General features: G+C 34.9%; 3 protein-coding genes across 6 annotated transcripts in view; all 3 read left to right on the top strand.

Annotated features, from left to right (window-relative positions):
• The window catches only part of LOC108550203 (arginine-glutamic acid dipeptide repeats protein), an 11,521-nt gene extending 5,611 nt beyond the window's left edge, over positions 1-5,910 (top strand). The window contains exons 5-9 of one of the 2 annotated variants that reach the window (XM_017903873.1): positions 1-564; positions 1,353-1,631; positions 3,111-3,309; positions 3,400-3,468; positions 5,881-5,910. In XM_017903873.1, coding sequence (XP_017759362.1) covers positions 1-564; positions 1,353-1,631; positions 3,111-3,309; positions 3,400-3,466 — 1,109 coding nt within the window. In that variant the 3' untranslated portion in view covers positions 3,467-3,468; positions 5,881-5,910. Of the gene's footprint in view, positions 565-1,352; positions 1,632-3,110; positions 3,310-3,399; positions 3,650-5,880 lie in introns of those variants that run through there. The other variant, XM_017903874.1, reaches the window with a different exon arrangement.
• Positions 5,911-6,109: 199 nt separating this feature from the next.
• Positions 6,110-7,116, top strand: LOC108550148 (transcription factor 15). Its single transcript, XM_017903809.1, has 3 exons — positions 6,110-6,201; positions 6,505-6,853; positions 7,078-7,116. Exons 1-3 carry the CDS (start codon positions 6,125-6,127, stop codon positions 7,114-7,116), a joined length of 465 nt encoding a protein of 154 aa, XP_017759298.1. The 5' UTR covers positions 6,110-6,124.
• A 1,135-nt stretch (positions 7,117-8,251) lies between these two features.
• LOC108550227 (extensin) lies at positions 8,252-13,644 on the top strand. Of its 3 annotated transcripts, none has more exons than XM_017903924.1 (7): positions 8,252-8,455; positions 9,301-9,585; positions 9,664-9,799; positions 9,911-10,030; positions 10,107-10,207; positions 11,109-11,522; positions 13,129-13,644. In XM_017903924.1, exons 1-7 carry the CDS (start codon positions 8,453-8,455, stop codon positions 13,522-13,524), a joined length of 1,455 nt encoding a protein of 484 aa, XP_017759413.1. In that variant the 5' UTR covers positions 8,252-8,452; the 3' UTR covers positions 13,525-13,644. The 3 variants fall into 3 exon arrangements, with proteins under 3 accessions (XP_017759413.1, XP_017759411.1, XP_017759412.1); XM_017903922.1 differs by having other exon boundaries at positions 12,067-13,644; XM_017903923.1 differs by having other exon boundaries at positions 9,288-9,585; positions 12,067-13,644.
• Positions 13,645-14,010: the final 366 nt, after the last annotated feature.

The following is a 14,010-nucleotide window of genomic DNA, read 5'->3' as shown; positions in this document are numbered from 1 at the left end:
GGGAAAGAGAAGAACGTGATAGAGCCGCAGCACAACAAGCTAGAAAGATGACTACACCGGAAAAACAACCAGAAACGTGTAAGCCACCTAGTCGAGGACCTCTCGAGCCTGTCGTATCCCCGTACGACAGATACGCTGCAAGACCAGGATCCTACGCTGATACTCCTGCTTTGAGACAATTATCCGAATATGCTCGACCACATGCTGCATTTTCACCTGCTCGACATCCTGCACCACCAGATCCAATGTTGCATTACATGTATAGTCCCGCTGCCCGAGAACGCTTAGAATTAGAACATTTAGAACGTGAAAAAAGGGAACGGGAAATTAGAGAATTACGTGAACGAGAATTAAATGATCGGCTAAAGGAGGAACTTCTGAAAGGAACACCTAGACCAATGCCAGCACCAGTAGATCCGCATTGGCTAGAAATGCATCGTCGCTACGCAGCTGCAGGACTTGCACCTGGACCTTCGGGACCTCCTCAGGCTTTGCACCAATTCGGTCTTTACGGAGCTCCGCCTGGGCCGAGTCAGTTGGAAAGAGAACGTTTAGAAAGACTAGGTAACGTTAACTTTCTACTAGTACAGGTCTACCATTCCCCTGAAAATGCGTATCTTTCTTCTCGCATATTGGACTGAACGCAAAATTAACTATGAATGAGTGATTTTAGGCTTTCACAGCCTGGGTTGCTGCTGATCAGGATTTCAGATGTAAGCTGTGACTTTTCGAAATATTGTTACAACACTTTTACTGCATAATATTTATATTCATCGTATTAAGTATAAGTATCGAAATTAATTAATCAATTATCATTGTAAGAATGGTTATATTGTTAAATTTCTGATATAGTTAACCGAAATACTGATAGAAAAATCAGAACAATTATTTAAAAGAATACAGTTTGCACCCGAGAGCCTCGAACAGCGATTATGATTTTGATTTGATTGAGAAAATTGGCGAGATTTGACCAAGTTTATGATCTACATCAGCGCTATCCAAGTTATTTTCGATAATAATAATAATAATTATGTTTTGTTACCATAAAAATATGGTTATTCTTTTCATAAAAGAAGACACAGTTCCATAAGGAGCTTTATCTATGGACAGTGCTGATTTGGGAATAAAGCGAGACAATAGTTGTTTTCGAATGTTAGCTGCTTCGACTTCAGTAATAATTAATGATCAAATGATAATGTGAGGTGCAGCTACCAGTCGGAAACGTTGAAGATCTGACAGAAGAGTGCTGCAAAAATAAAAAAAATTCGTTGTCGGGAGAATTATTACATAGCTGGTTAGAATTAAGAGTACGACTGGGACAGTATGTTTGATCGAGGCGCTGTCGGGTTTAGGGATACCGACTGCAGCCGGCGGGGGGCCAGCGGGTGCAGGGGCTGGCCATCCCGTGGCGGCTCATCACCACGGCCAGCTGGACGAGCGACTGGCTCTAGCTGCTGACCCGATGGTCCGGTTGCAGATGGCTGGCATTTCGCCCGAGTATCATGCTCACACTCACGCGCATACGCATGCGCATACGCACTTACACTTACATCCGGGACAGCAGCAGGCCCAGCAACAGGCTCAGCAACAGCAGGAAGCGGCTGCGGCTGCAGCTGGATTCCCCCTGCCTGGTAGGTCCTACAAATCAGGATGTTTGAGTACGCTCCCGCACGATGATCGCTCCTTTCACCGATTATCTGTATTTCTTAGGACCAACAAAGATAATTTTACAAGCGTATTACAATCATGTAATAAAGAGTGTAGATATTAGATATTTTTGATGCTCTTTAGTATCCCAATGAAATCTGATAAAATTTCTTTTTATAATTTAAAGGTATTTAAATGACTGTTCTATAATTGTAACTTAATTTTATATTGGGAATTTCTTAGTTACTTTTAACGCGCAATTCTTATAAGTATAAATTGTAAATTGTAAAAACATACATTTTAAAAAAAAAAAAAACTAGATCATAAAGATAGATTAGTTTTATTAAATGTATTGCTTTTTTTTATAAGCTTGTAAGGTTGCATTATAGATTTACTCTTAGCAAAATAAACGAGTCCGTGATCGGTAAAGCGGTTGATTGCGTGTAAGCGTACTGTAATGTGCTTTTCACTTAATCAATTTAATATCAGTCACTCTAACTTAAATGGAAAGCATCTTAACTACCACCAACAGCTTATCTTTTTTATAAAGAAAAAGAATTAAACAAAGTTTTCTCTGCGGCAAAAATTTTTTTTGCATTGTTCTGTCGCTTTTCTCGCTATGCCATATTATTAACTTGGCACCAGAGCTTTTCGATCATCGAGCGCAGCTTCTGGGTGAAGGTACGATTCATCAATAAAGATTCTATGAGTTTCTAATAGTGTGAATTACTTTTAAGTAAACTGCAATGACTGTATGCGTGATACGTGCGTGAATGGGAATGACACAATGTGTCTGTACTGCACAAATACTTTCATATGATATTATCTATTTGACGATTCCCTTAAAAATTGCACATTACCAGCATAATTTATCGACATTACAACAATATAATGTTTATATATTTTTGTTTTACCATCGTCTTGTAACATATCATTAATGTTATTATATAAGTCTGACCAAAACCAATTTAAGGTTCGGAAAACCAATTTGTAGTAATCCTTGAAGTATACGAGATACCATTTTGATTCATAATTTTAACTTTCGAATCTTACAACTTTGTTCTAAATTTTAATGCCATCGTAACTTAGCAATTAATTTTAAATTTACCAGTTAATTTCCTTCTTTTTGGTATTTTCATCTGTATTGTAGTATTTTTCTGTATTCACATATAATAATGGTATCTCTATGTAATACCGCAAGGATTAAATGCGAGATCATGAAGTAAGGGGATATTTGTAATTGTTTATCTTGGTCTGGAGTATACAGTTAATTTTGGGCAGACAATACAGAGAAAAAAAGGATATTTTTGTAGTGCAACGGCATACGAAAGCAAATATCGTCCAACAAATCTCACGCTTCATCATGCATGTCTGTCTATCCATAAGTTTCTCAAGGCTTTATTTATCTTATGAAGGCAATGTGATCGTCTTTTACAATTTACTAATGTTTTCTATGTATACAGCGGCAGCTGGTGCAAATTATCCTCGACCAGGCTTAATGCCCCGTGACCCAGCACTGGCTCTTCATCCCGCGGAACTTCTCGGAAGACCGTACGCGGATATGGCGGCGCATCACGAGCAATTACAACGTCATCTCATGATGGAACGCGATCGATTTCCTCCTCATGCATCGCTCGTTGCACATCACGAGGAATATTTAAGGTTTGTCCTTTGAAATTCATAACAAAGCTTACAATATGTATGCTTGATTTAGACGGCGAGTGTATCGGACTAACAAAGGGTGTTTTTTAGACAACAGCGCGAACGTGAGCTTAAAGTTCGTGCACTGGAAGAAGCTGCACGTGGATCACGCCCTTAAGTGTAATTGTATTTATATATTCTAATGATTATCCTTCATAATTAGGGCTGCGACAGTTCTCGTTATAAATAATTAATGAGTACTTGTCACGTGGTGTTCCCAACGAAATAACATGCTTTTTAAAAAAGAGATAAGGAAACAAAGGGTGCAAGAATAAGATAAAAAAGAGAAGAAAGATCTGCTCAAGATCGAGAACCTTACGTTTAGGATCAAAAATTATTTTTACGGTTTCCCTTTATAGTTAAGTAATTAACAAGAATAAAAACGTAAGGATTGTTACAATATGTAACTTTTTAGTGTAAATATGACACGATTTAAGGTATAGTGCTAGATTGATCTAGCACCATAGAGGATTGAAGGATTGAAGTATACATATATATATATATACACATACATATATATATAGCGACCGCTTGACGTGTAAATTTGTTTGAAATCTCTATATATATTATATATATTATCAAATCCACGATATTACCATGCTCAAACGAAATTCATTTCTGTTTGATTTCATTTTTCACAGCGGTGATAATGCCAAAGTGTTCAGAAGAGAAGTGGTTCACCGTGTTTATTTTTTATTTACGGTTTTTTTTTTCTTTTTTTAAAAATATATATATATATATTAAGCCCTTGTGTGCTTACGTGCAGGAAAGTATTGTTTGTTTTATACATTCGATTATATACCGATGAGCACGAATCGTGTCTTCGAGACGAATAATAATTTTATAATCTGTAGAGTAGTTTCCCATGTTTAACTGTCTGTGCTTCGTGAATGATTCATGAACAATTCTTACAGACTTTCCGTGTTTTAGCGTATTATAAGGTGTAACTTAAGTTTTAAATAATTATTGTAATTTCTGTGTCAGACAATTTGTATATTTTCTATATGTATCCTTTTAAGATTTTACTCTGGAGACCACGAGCGTTTGATACTAGTTGGATCGAGCGGCTGATTAGTAATTAAAAATAAAACACAAAAAAAATGATAAAAAATAAACTTTGTAACGAAGTGACCAAAGTTTAAAAAAGTTTATAGAAAAACGACGTGAGCGAACGCATTATCTTCCATGGTCGCGCGCTTCACAGAGTTCACAGAAATATCCTGTATAGTGCAGGCACTGGAAATTAGTGCGTGAACGTTCTTCAATGAAAAGCAGAAACAAATACTAAAAAAATGATCCTTTATTCTGACGACCATTCGAATATGTAAATTTTCTGCTATATAATTAATTCAATGTAATCTAGTTATTTAACTAAGTAAAATATTTCATAGGAGCGTCCAGTTTTATCGTATCATTTTCTTTAATTTCTTGACAATTGTTTGAACTGATTTTTAAGATGCAAAATATGGATCAGATGTTAAATGAGCAATGTATTATGTTCATGTCTGCTTGCACTTACGAGACTGTAATATATTTTTCTTATATTATATAGGTATCTGTGAGAGAATTATACATTTGCGTTAGTGTAACGTAATCTCACGCAGACGTTTCTTTTTTTTTTTTTTTTTTTTTTTTTTTTTTTTTTTTTTTTTTTTTTTTTTTTTTTTCTTCATCAATCTGTTACCAGAGAAATAGGGAAAAAATATGTGAAATGAAAATTTTATGTAATAAGAAAATTGAATCATTGTATAATTTCTTATTACCAGTTTGCCTGTCACTGGATTCCTTGGACAGAAATAAATGCCTGTCTTATAAAAATCTACTTTTTAGTGTCACAGCAATTCATATTCAACTCTGTAACATTAAACAAATTTTTAAAAATAGTTGCGAATTAGATAGAAGCTAGCATCGGACTAGCCTAATTAGTTTTACACATGGTATTTGTTTTCCTTGCTCTTTCTACCGGTTGTCGGTTGGTTTTTATTGACCGTAATGTGAAACCCAGCCTCCGACCACTTTACGTGGGAGTCATCACATCTATATACGCATCTATGTTTGCATTTGTAAGAGGAAACAAATGTCACGTTGACCATTCAGAAACTATTTCCTAAGTTACAAAAGCGTATAGTTTCTTATGAATACTTAAAAGAATTGCCAAATATGTCATGACAATTTTAAATTTTGATATGAAGGTAATGATTGCAAAATCATTATCAATATTTAATAGTTTTTCAGAAAAGACTGCTTCTTAAATTTTCATATATTAATAAATAATTTTATTAATTAATTATATTATTAATTTGTTACTAATTTATGTATTTTTGGCCAACTAAGTAACTTTGATTTTGTAATTTAATTCTGTTATATAGATTTTTTCATAATTTTTACAAAAGAATCTAGGTAATTACAATTTCTCTAAAAAATAAGTTAAAATCATATTTCATTGTAATATATTTACTTATTGTTATTTATTTAGTTTTATTTTGCTGTATATTTTTACAAATTGTTATTAACGCATTTTGTTTTTACTAGCGAAGCATCATGCAAGTGGTTCGTTCGCCCCTAATCGGATGCACGTGTCTTTCACATGTGTATTCGTGTAACGGGAAGGGGTAGGGTGGGGGTTAATGGCAACACATCGGGAAGAGGGAATCCTGGAGGAAACGAAGGAAACCGTGGCAGCTTAGTCACTCATAAATGAACCGTTGGTGTGGTCTGACGTCTCTTTCAAGTTAGTGTAGTTGTTAACGATTCACTGATAGCGGCGCAATGCAGCATGGCTGCACGAAAGAGAGAGGAATCATCAAAACAACGTTATCAAGCGAACGCACGTGAGAGGGACCGTACTCATAGGTGAAAATAATTTTTTTTTTTTATGCAATATTGGCTATTTATTCTTAATAAATAAAGTAATTAAAACAATATTTAAATCATGTATTTGTGTTTATGTATATGCTGTAAAAATACATAAGAAGAAGCTTAAAAATCGAATTACAGGGAATGGGATATTATATTGTTCAAAGTAATTAGAGGAATATTTATTTTAATAACTTAGTCCAATAAATTAACTATTACTGTTTTAATCTGTGATAGTAAAGTGGAAGCCTCTAAATACTTTGAGCAGTCTATAAACGAGATATTCCTCTTTTGGCTCAGGAGAACATACAGTAGCGCAAAATACGCGAATACTCTTAATGAGGGTAAGGAACCCAAACGCAAAATTCAAGAAATCCAATCTTCGCTGTGCAGTGTGAACACGGCTTTCAGTGCCTTGAGAACTTTAATACCAACGGAACCCGCGGATAGGAAATTATCAAAAATAGAGACATTAAGATTAGCAAGCAGTTACATCAACCACTTGGGTGCTGTTCTTGTCGCTGGTCCTATAGATCAACCCTGTTTACGTGTTGAAGACAACAGTGGTGTTTATGGAACAAATCATTGGACTGATTCGCAAACAAGGCCACAAGTCTGCACTTTTTGTCTTGCCATGCACAAAAAATATGTAAGTTAGTGTTAACTCTTGTGATACGAGTAATGTTAATTATTTAAAATATTTATCAAGTTTATTTATAAAATATTATAATTTTAAATTTATTTCTGTATAGATTATTTAATTTTATAAAGAGAAAAAATTATTGCTCACATTTAAGAAGTAGTTTATTTGGAAAACTACAGTTTTTCAGGGAAAAGATTTTATAATAATAAGCGTTAATTTTTCATTTTCAGAACTTAAATATCGCTTCAGAGGTAATTTCAAATTATTAAAGAAGTATGTTGTTTCTACAAATTCGATATCTATTTTTTATTAAATTATATTATATTAAATTATATTAAAATAAATTATATTAAATGCAAAATAACACGGTATTTATAAATTAAATAAATAATGTTTGTAGTTTGTACTTGTATTTAGTGCGATAAAGATGAATTCTTTAGCCTATATATTCGAACTTCATTTGTTATTATTCCCATAACATTCGAACATCGAATGCTCGTCCGTATAATTATCAGCACAACTGAACTCACAACAACATTATATTTAATGAAACATATGATTTAAAAAAGGTAATTAGTTACCTTAAAACGACAATTCATTGTATAAATTATTAAATGAATTTATAAATGTAATAAATGTATGAAATATAAATTTATTACAATATTAATAAAATTATATACGCCATAATGACGAGAGTAGTTCGGCGGCGAATGTTTCAGTCTTTCGAAGTCAACAATGCTGTGAAGAAGCACATTTTTGTTTTTCTCTCCGTTCTCGTTTCTCGTTCCAATTTCAGTGTTTTTATTCGGTTATTCATTGGGGTGTAGTCCATAGATAATCATGTTTGTTACTGAAAGGCAATTCTTTGAATGTTTTCGTATCAAAAATTAGGTAAGTTTCGTGAATAAAGAAAACTATTAAACGCAAACCATACTCACCGCGATCAATCACCGCCATTACGGTAAAATTGAATTCATCTAGAATGTAAATAATTTGAAAAATAGAGATTTTAAAAGTGAAACATCAATATTCACATATCTATCATTTACCATTAATAATTCTATTATGTGACTATATATATTGATAGTTATACGTTACTAAAGCTGCGGTGTTAAAAATAAATTTTCTAAATATAACTATAATTTTTGCCAAACAAGAGTAATCATAATTTGAAAATTAAAACATATTGTACCATTTTAGATGTATGTGTGACACAAGTGTGATAAATATTATACTCTACATTTTGTATTATGCTGTAAGAAATTTTAAAGATCTATTTCTCTCTTTCGAAACGTCCACGAGTACCTATCGACGAGGCTGAAGGCCTGAACGTGAATCTGACGAATCGGAAATTTGAAATCAGGAAAATTAGCGCCCAGAACGGCGCGTACGACCGCCATCTTGTAAAAGTGTCTGTAGTGTTTGGAGGTTTAGCGAGAAAGAACATCAGCTTCGCCGGAGGCTGGAAGTCCTTTTGAAGTGGTTGCAACGGTCCTTGGCAGTCCCTGGGCACCCATGTGACCTCGTGCGAGGCCAGGGTACCTTCAAGCTGCTAGGACAACCTTACGGCCGAGAAACTCATTTACACGCCCGACTCTCACGAAGATGGTGAGCATTCTTCGCGAAGATTTCCATCCAACCCTTTGACAAATTCATTTTTCCAGTCGCGTGTACGTCGTCTTTGATGAATGTGACATTACAATTGCATAAGTCAGCAATCAACAAAATCTTTGTCTTTGCAAGATATTTTTAATTATTTCATTGTTATCAATACTTCAAATCTTGCTTATTTGACGAACAATTTTCTCACTTGTCAATATTTTTAGGTAGCATTAGACTTAAGGTGGTCATTTCGACGACGTTGAAGTATATCGTCGACACACTTTTCATGATCATTTTTCATACTTTCGTATGTGAACAATGTAGCATAACCTACGTTCATTTACTATCGCATAAAAAACGAATTGATCATAATATGCAGGTAGAAGAATGAATTGTTTTTGTTTGGATGCAAGCTTTCCAATTACTGACAGTTTGATGGGGTTCGTATCGATATTTAGGTATTATGTATACGTAACACAAAAATCGTGAGTTTCTTGGTTACTTCGATATTATATATTTTTCCTTAACAAATAGCACATACATGGAAAATTGACTATTTATCTTTCTTCTCATTGTCATTTCATGAACTGATTAAGAAAGTAAATAGATTGTATAGTCACCAAATTTTCATTTATTGTTACAATTTTTATCTTTGTAATATTTAATTTCTAACTTAGAATATTAATGAAGTTACAAAATTTTGTGATATGTAAATATTTGACATAAAATTTATTTGTATTACAATTATACTCATATTAAGTTATTCTGTATTTATATCATTACTTTTTTTTATCATATCTTTACATTATAAATATTAGCTGAGTTATTTTAATATTAGTCATGTTATTTAGAGTACGGCATCAACGGGTGGAACTGAGGGGTCTAGCCCAGCCTCTAGCCCTGCCTCAGCAACAAGTGTCACCATGGCTGCACCAAAATATGGTACTTTGGTTCCAAATCGCATCTTTGTAGGCGGCATTTCAGCTAATACCAGTGTAGAAGAACTTGCTCAAGTGTTTTCCACTTATGGCAATGTAAAAGCTACAAAAATAATTGCTGACCGTGCTGGTGTCTCTAAAGGTTATGGCTTTGTTACATTTGAAACCGAAGAAGAAGCTAAAAGACTTCAGCAAGAGGTTTGTAATATATACTTTTAATATATTTCACAATTAATATAAAAATTGTAATAATTAGATGAAATTATTTGTTTATAGTCTGAATGCATTGTATTAAGGGAAAGAAAATTAAATATAGCACCTGCAATTAAAAAACAACCTTTCAATAGATCTTTGGATGGTGGTTCTGGATCACCACCGTCTGTGCCTACTAGTACTTACTATTATCCAAATGGTCAGTACAATTATATTTTATAATTTTATAAATTTAAGTCATTGTTGTAGTTGTATAGATTTTTATTACATAAAAAAATGTCATTTGGCACAATGTCATTTTCCTTCTCAGGTATGGGGTTGACATATCAAAATGGTATGGCATTTTACAATACAACTGCTCCAACACCAACAACACCAATTGCTCCACCAACTGATCCAGCAACTATTTATCAAGCTACTGGAGTATTCGGTAAATTGTAGCAAAAGTCATAGTTTAATTCGTATAAAATCAAAATGTCTCTTAATCAGATGATCATAATAATTAGGGCCACAAGCTGCTGGTCATCAAACTTTTGCACCTGTGATGTATCCATGCCCTGCTCCATCTCTCTATATGCCACAACAATATCAGTTTTCACCTATGCCGGTATGTAACATAACAGATTAAAAAAACTATGCAGAATTCTTTCTTTGATACTCCTTTTTAATCTTGGGTTCCTTGTTCACATTCTATCATATGAATTGTCTATGGGTATAGCTTTTATTTATATTAAACGGTAAATCGGTTGCGGTTTGACAGACAAATGGTTTGATGGGAGAAGCCATACCACCGGCGTTTCTACCCAACCCTCAGCAAATGCCTACTTACGTCCTTCTCGACGCTATACAGTATTGAGGTCTAAAGGTACATGGTCTATGCTAAATGACTAGCATGCAGCGCATTATTTTTGAGCGTTTTCTTTGTCAGACTTCTGCATGGCCTATCAATGCATGCACCACTTCTCTTTTCTTTCACAATTTTTGATTTTTATTAATAATTTTTATATGTATGTTACACGTATATTATTTTTTTTTTATACAAAATGTATCGTTATGTTCACATTATTCACTTTTTCAAGCGTGCATTTATGTATCTTTCGACTTCTTTCATATTGTTATCCTATATATAATATCTTTATATTGTTCAGCGAATATAGAATGAAATATGTATAATATGCCTAATATATAGTAATGATCTAGAAAAAAAAAGAAAAAAAAATAGTTTACAATATATGAAATATATAATTTATATCATAGGTATATATGAAAAGATCAAGGTAATGTATCTAATATTTGAGCATCATCAAAATCTCGCTCAACAGCAAACCGTTGTAAATAATAGATTTTTATTTATATTATATATACATTGACCTTAATATACCAAAACGAGATCATATACATGCGATTGATATACATTTTTTCTGTTTAAAAAATAAATAGTCTCTATATATCTGCATATAAATTGTGATAACGATTAATTAATCGATGATATCTTTCTTTCTGTGCAGTATGAGACGTGTTATGCAGGGGCAGTCGCCGCCGGAGCTTCTCAATACATGTTTACTGCGAATAATTCGCAGAACAATACGAGCGGTGCCAACAATAATTCTGGAAGTGGTAACAATGGCACGGGGGCGACTAGCCCACCTACAGGTCCTCCACCACCTCTACCATGTTTACCCCCTCCGCCACCGACAAATTATTATCCTTCTACCGCTCCACCACCGCATCATCATCCACCGGTGCCTGCAGGTCCTGCGCCTCCACAAATGGATCATATTTACTACCCTTTCGCAGCCGGGCCACATCCACCTCCTCCTCCACATGCATCTATGGGATTGACAGATCAACAGCTATTAATTTATCCTACTGATGCCCCATGCCAAACATCTTCATCTGATAGTCAAGCTGCTCCTCAGGAGGTAAGTTGCTTTTATTTTCTCAGATACATATAGTAGTCCTTCATATAAAGTAATAAAAAATAATCAATAATATAATACATTAGATAATTTTAGTATTATCAATTAAGAGATTAAGTGCAATTTTTACTATATGATGTATAACGTTATAAGTAGGCCTACTGTATTTATTATAATTTTGGTATATTATAAGTTTATGTGAGGTAGATCAGTAGTTACAAGTAGATTTTATTCGATTGTTTAAACAATATTGAATAATTTTTACTCAAAAATTGTTTTATATCCAAGAAAAAAATATACATATTTGTGATTATTGATCTACCTTTTATACGCGTGATTATTATTTAAATTATTAAAGATATAACAAAACGTTGCTTTGAGACAGATAAATATTGGGGTAATTTAACTATTCCATGTTCATATAAACGCAACATCATTCAGGTAGAATGAATACACGTATTCATGTTCATTTCAAACGGTGAAATATTCATTAATTAAGAAAGAAACAACATGCACGGAAAACTACCATCTATGAAATAAATCGTAGGATTCTCGTTCGACATCGAGCCACTCGGAGCAAGCACATGGTGAAACACAGGCTGCTTCAGGGTCAACCACACCCTTGGTGTCCTTAATGCCCGTGAAATTTCCCATGTCCGGTCGTTACACCAACTATCATCCGATCGCGATACACACCACTAACTTATACAGTTCTCAGACATGTTTGAACGAAACTGACGACTGTGGTGGTAATCAGATGCATTGTAGGGCGATCGTTTATCATCCGGCAACCGTTTACATTCCTCACACGCATACACCTCCATTTCATAACGCTTCTGGTGGTGCTAGCCTGTTGCCTACACCGCCATCTGTATCTCAGCAGATATTTGATTCAACCAACAAAAATCAGTGTTTTAATTCCAGAGATTACACGAAATCCGGCAGCGTGAATGCCCAAAATAATTATTCGAAATCACAGACTCATGGAATTGCATTGTCGCATCAGAATTCGTTCCTTCGAGCTCAAAACTTAGGCAATTCTCAGCCGTACAAGCATAGTAACATAGACGGAGGGTACAAGTACACAACACCAACGATGAGCTCGCGATTTTCCGTACCGTGTAACAAAAAAGCAGCTGTTTCAATCGTGGGCTCTCCGGCTTGCTTTGTAGCACAAAAATCCTCGGATAATTATAATTCGACCCAAAAGTCGTTCGGATCAAACCCTACTAATCAATCGTACAATTATACGAATTCACAAAAAATATTTAATCCGGTAGCGAATTTCGAACACGCGAACGGCCGTAAGACTAACACCGGTGGGGATCAGTATTTTGAAAGCGTGACAAAATCGAATAATTATTCTACTCGTAAAAACACGATGAATTATAGAAACAATGGAGTCATTGGCGGACAGACCGAGGAAAGTACTCATTCTAATAGTCAATCAAATGATAAATACGCGACTAATATCGAAAACGAGAACAGTAATTCGCAGGGTGTACAAGGGTCGGAGAATAGTAATTCAGAGAAGCCGGTGAGCCCACCACCAGCGCCGTATTCGCCCATGACAAGACCACTTCCAACTTTGTCACCACCCACCTCCCAGGTCCAATTCTTCGCTCCGGCGCAAAACCGCTATCAGCCATCCTTAGCTCCGACCCAGCATCACCAACAGCAGCAACAATCGAATGCTCAACGCAGATACACCATCGCTCCTGCGTTGTCCGCAAGTAGAAAACCAACGGAGAAGTATTCAAATTCCGGTTCCCAGGCGACTACTACGACGATGTTACAACAAAGCAAGTACAAGGTGAATGGAATCATACAGACGGGTAACAAAGTAACTGATGATAGTCTTGGAGGAGCCGGGGACGCACCACCAGGTGTTGGAAGAATGCCAATAACTCCACCGGGAACGCCGAGAACTCATCCAGGTCATCCTGCTGGTGATCAGAGTCAGCTCAGCGACACGTGCCATCAGATGCAAGCTCTGAGTCTTTGAACTCGTTCTCTCGATACATAGAGATGTATGCGTACAGGCTCGATTCGTTTTTTCCTCCCCTTCTTCTTCTTTCGGTCCTAATCGTACGTTTAATAACAGATCGTACGTTTATAGGTTAGAGATAGGTAGATAGAAATACATAGATAGATAGATAGGTAGATAGATGCATCTCGATATCGAAGCCGTATGGAAAGAAAATAAAACAGAAAGAAGAGCGTGTCGATTCACGGACGATCCTTATATTTTGAAAATTGCATAGAAGCATGAGCGCGAACAAACACGATTTGAAACACGTTTGCTCTATTCTCTTGTGATCTCAATCCCAAATCTAAATGAAAAAAAAGAAAGGAAAAAGAAAAAGAAACAAAGAAAAGAACGAGCAAAATATGTAGACTATACGAATTCCATATGTAAATGTAAATTAATGCTCTTCGGTAAATTATTAAACGTACTAAATTGTTAAGCATTTATAAAAGAATATATTAT

This window comes from Eufriesea mexicana, unplaced genomic scaffold (assembly GCF_001483705.2).
Source record: "Eufriesea mexicana isolate 0111107269 unplaced genomic scaffold, ASM148370v2 scaffold2551, whole genome shotgun sequence".
In the NCBI taxonomy this organism is placed as follows: Eukaryota; Metazoa; Arthropoda; class Insecta; order Hymenoptera; family Apidae; genus Eufriesea; species Eufriesea mexicana.
This window is presented reverse-complemented; position numbering and strand designations above follow the sequence as displayed.

Bases quoted from the DNA above. Each gene is read 5' to 3' on its own strand.
- LOC108550148 (XM_017903809.1), top strand. From the start codon at position 6,125: ATGGCTGCACGAAAGAGAGAGGAATCATCAAAACAACGTTATCAAGCG. The intron at 6,202-6,504 runs GTGAAAATAATT...CTTTTGGCTCAG, and splicing joins GAGAGGGACCGTACTCATAG to GAGAACATACAGTAGCGCAA. The intron at 6,854-7,077 runs GTAAGTTAGTGT...TTTCATTTTCAG, and splicing joins TTGCCATGCACAAAAAATAT to AACTTAAATATCGCTTCAGA.
- LOC108550227 (XM_017903922.1), top strand. The intron at 9,586-9,663 runs GTTTGTAATATA...ATTTGTTTATAG, and splicing joins CTAAAAGACTTCAGCAAGAG to TCTGAATGCATTGTATTAAG. The intron at 10,031-10,106 runs GTAAATTGTAGC...CATAATAATTAG, and splicing joins TCAAGCTACTGGAGTATTCG to GGCCACAAGCTGCTGGTCAT.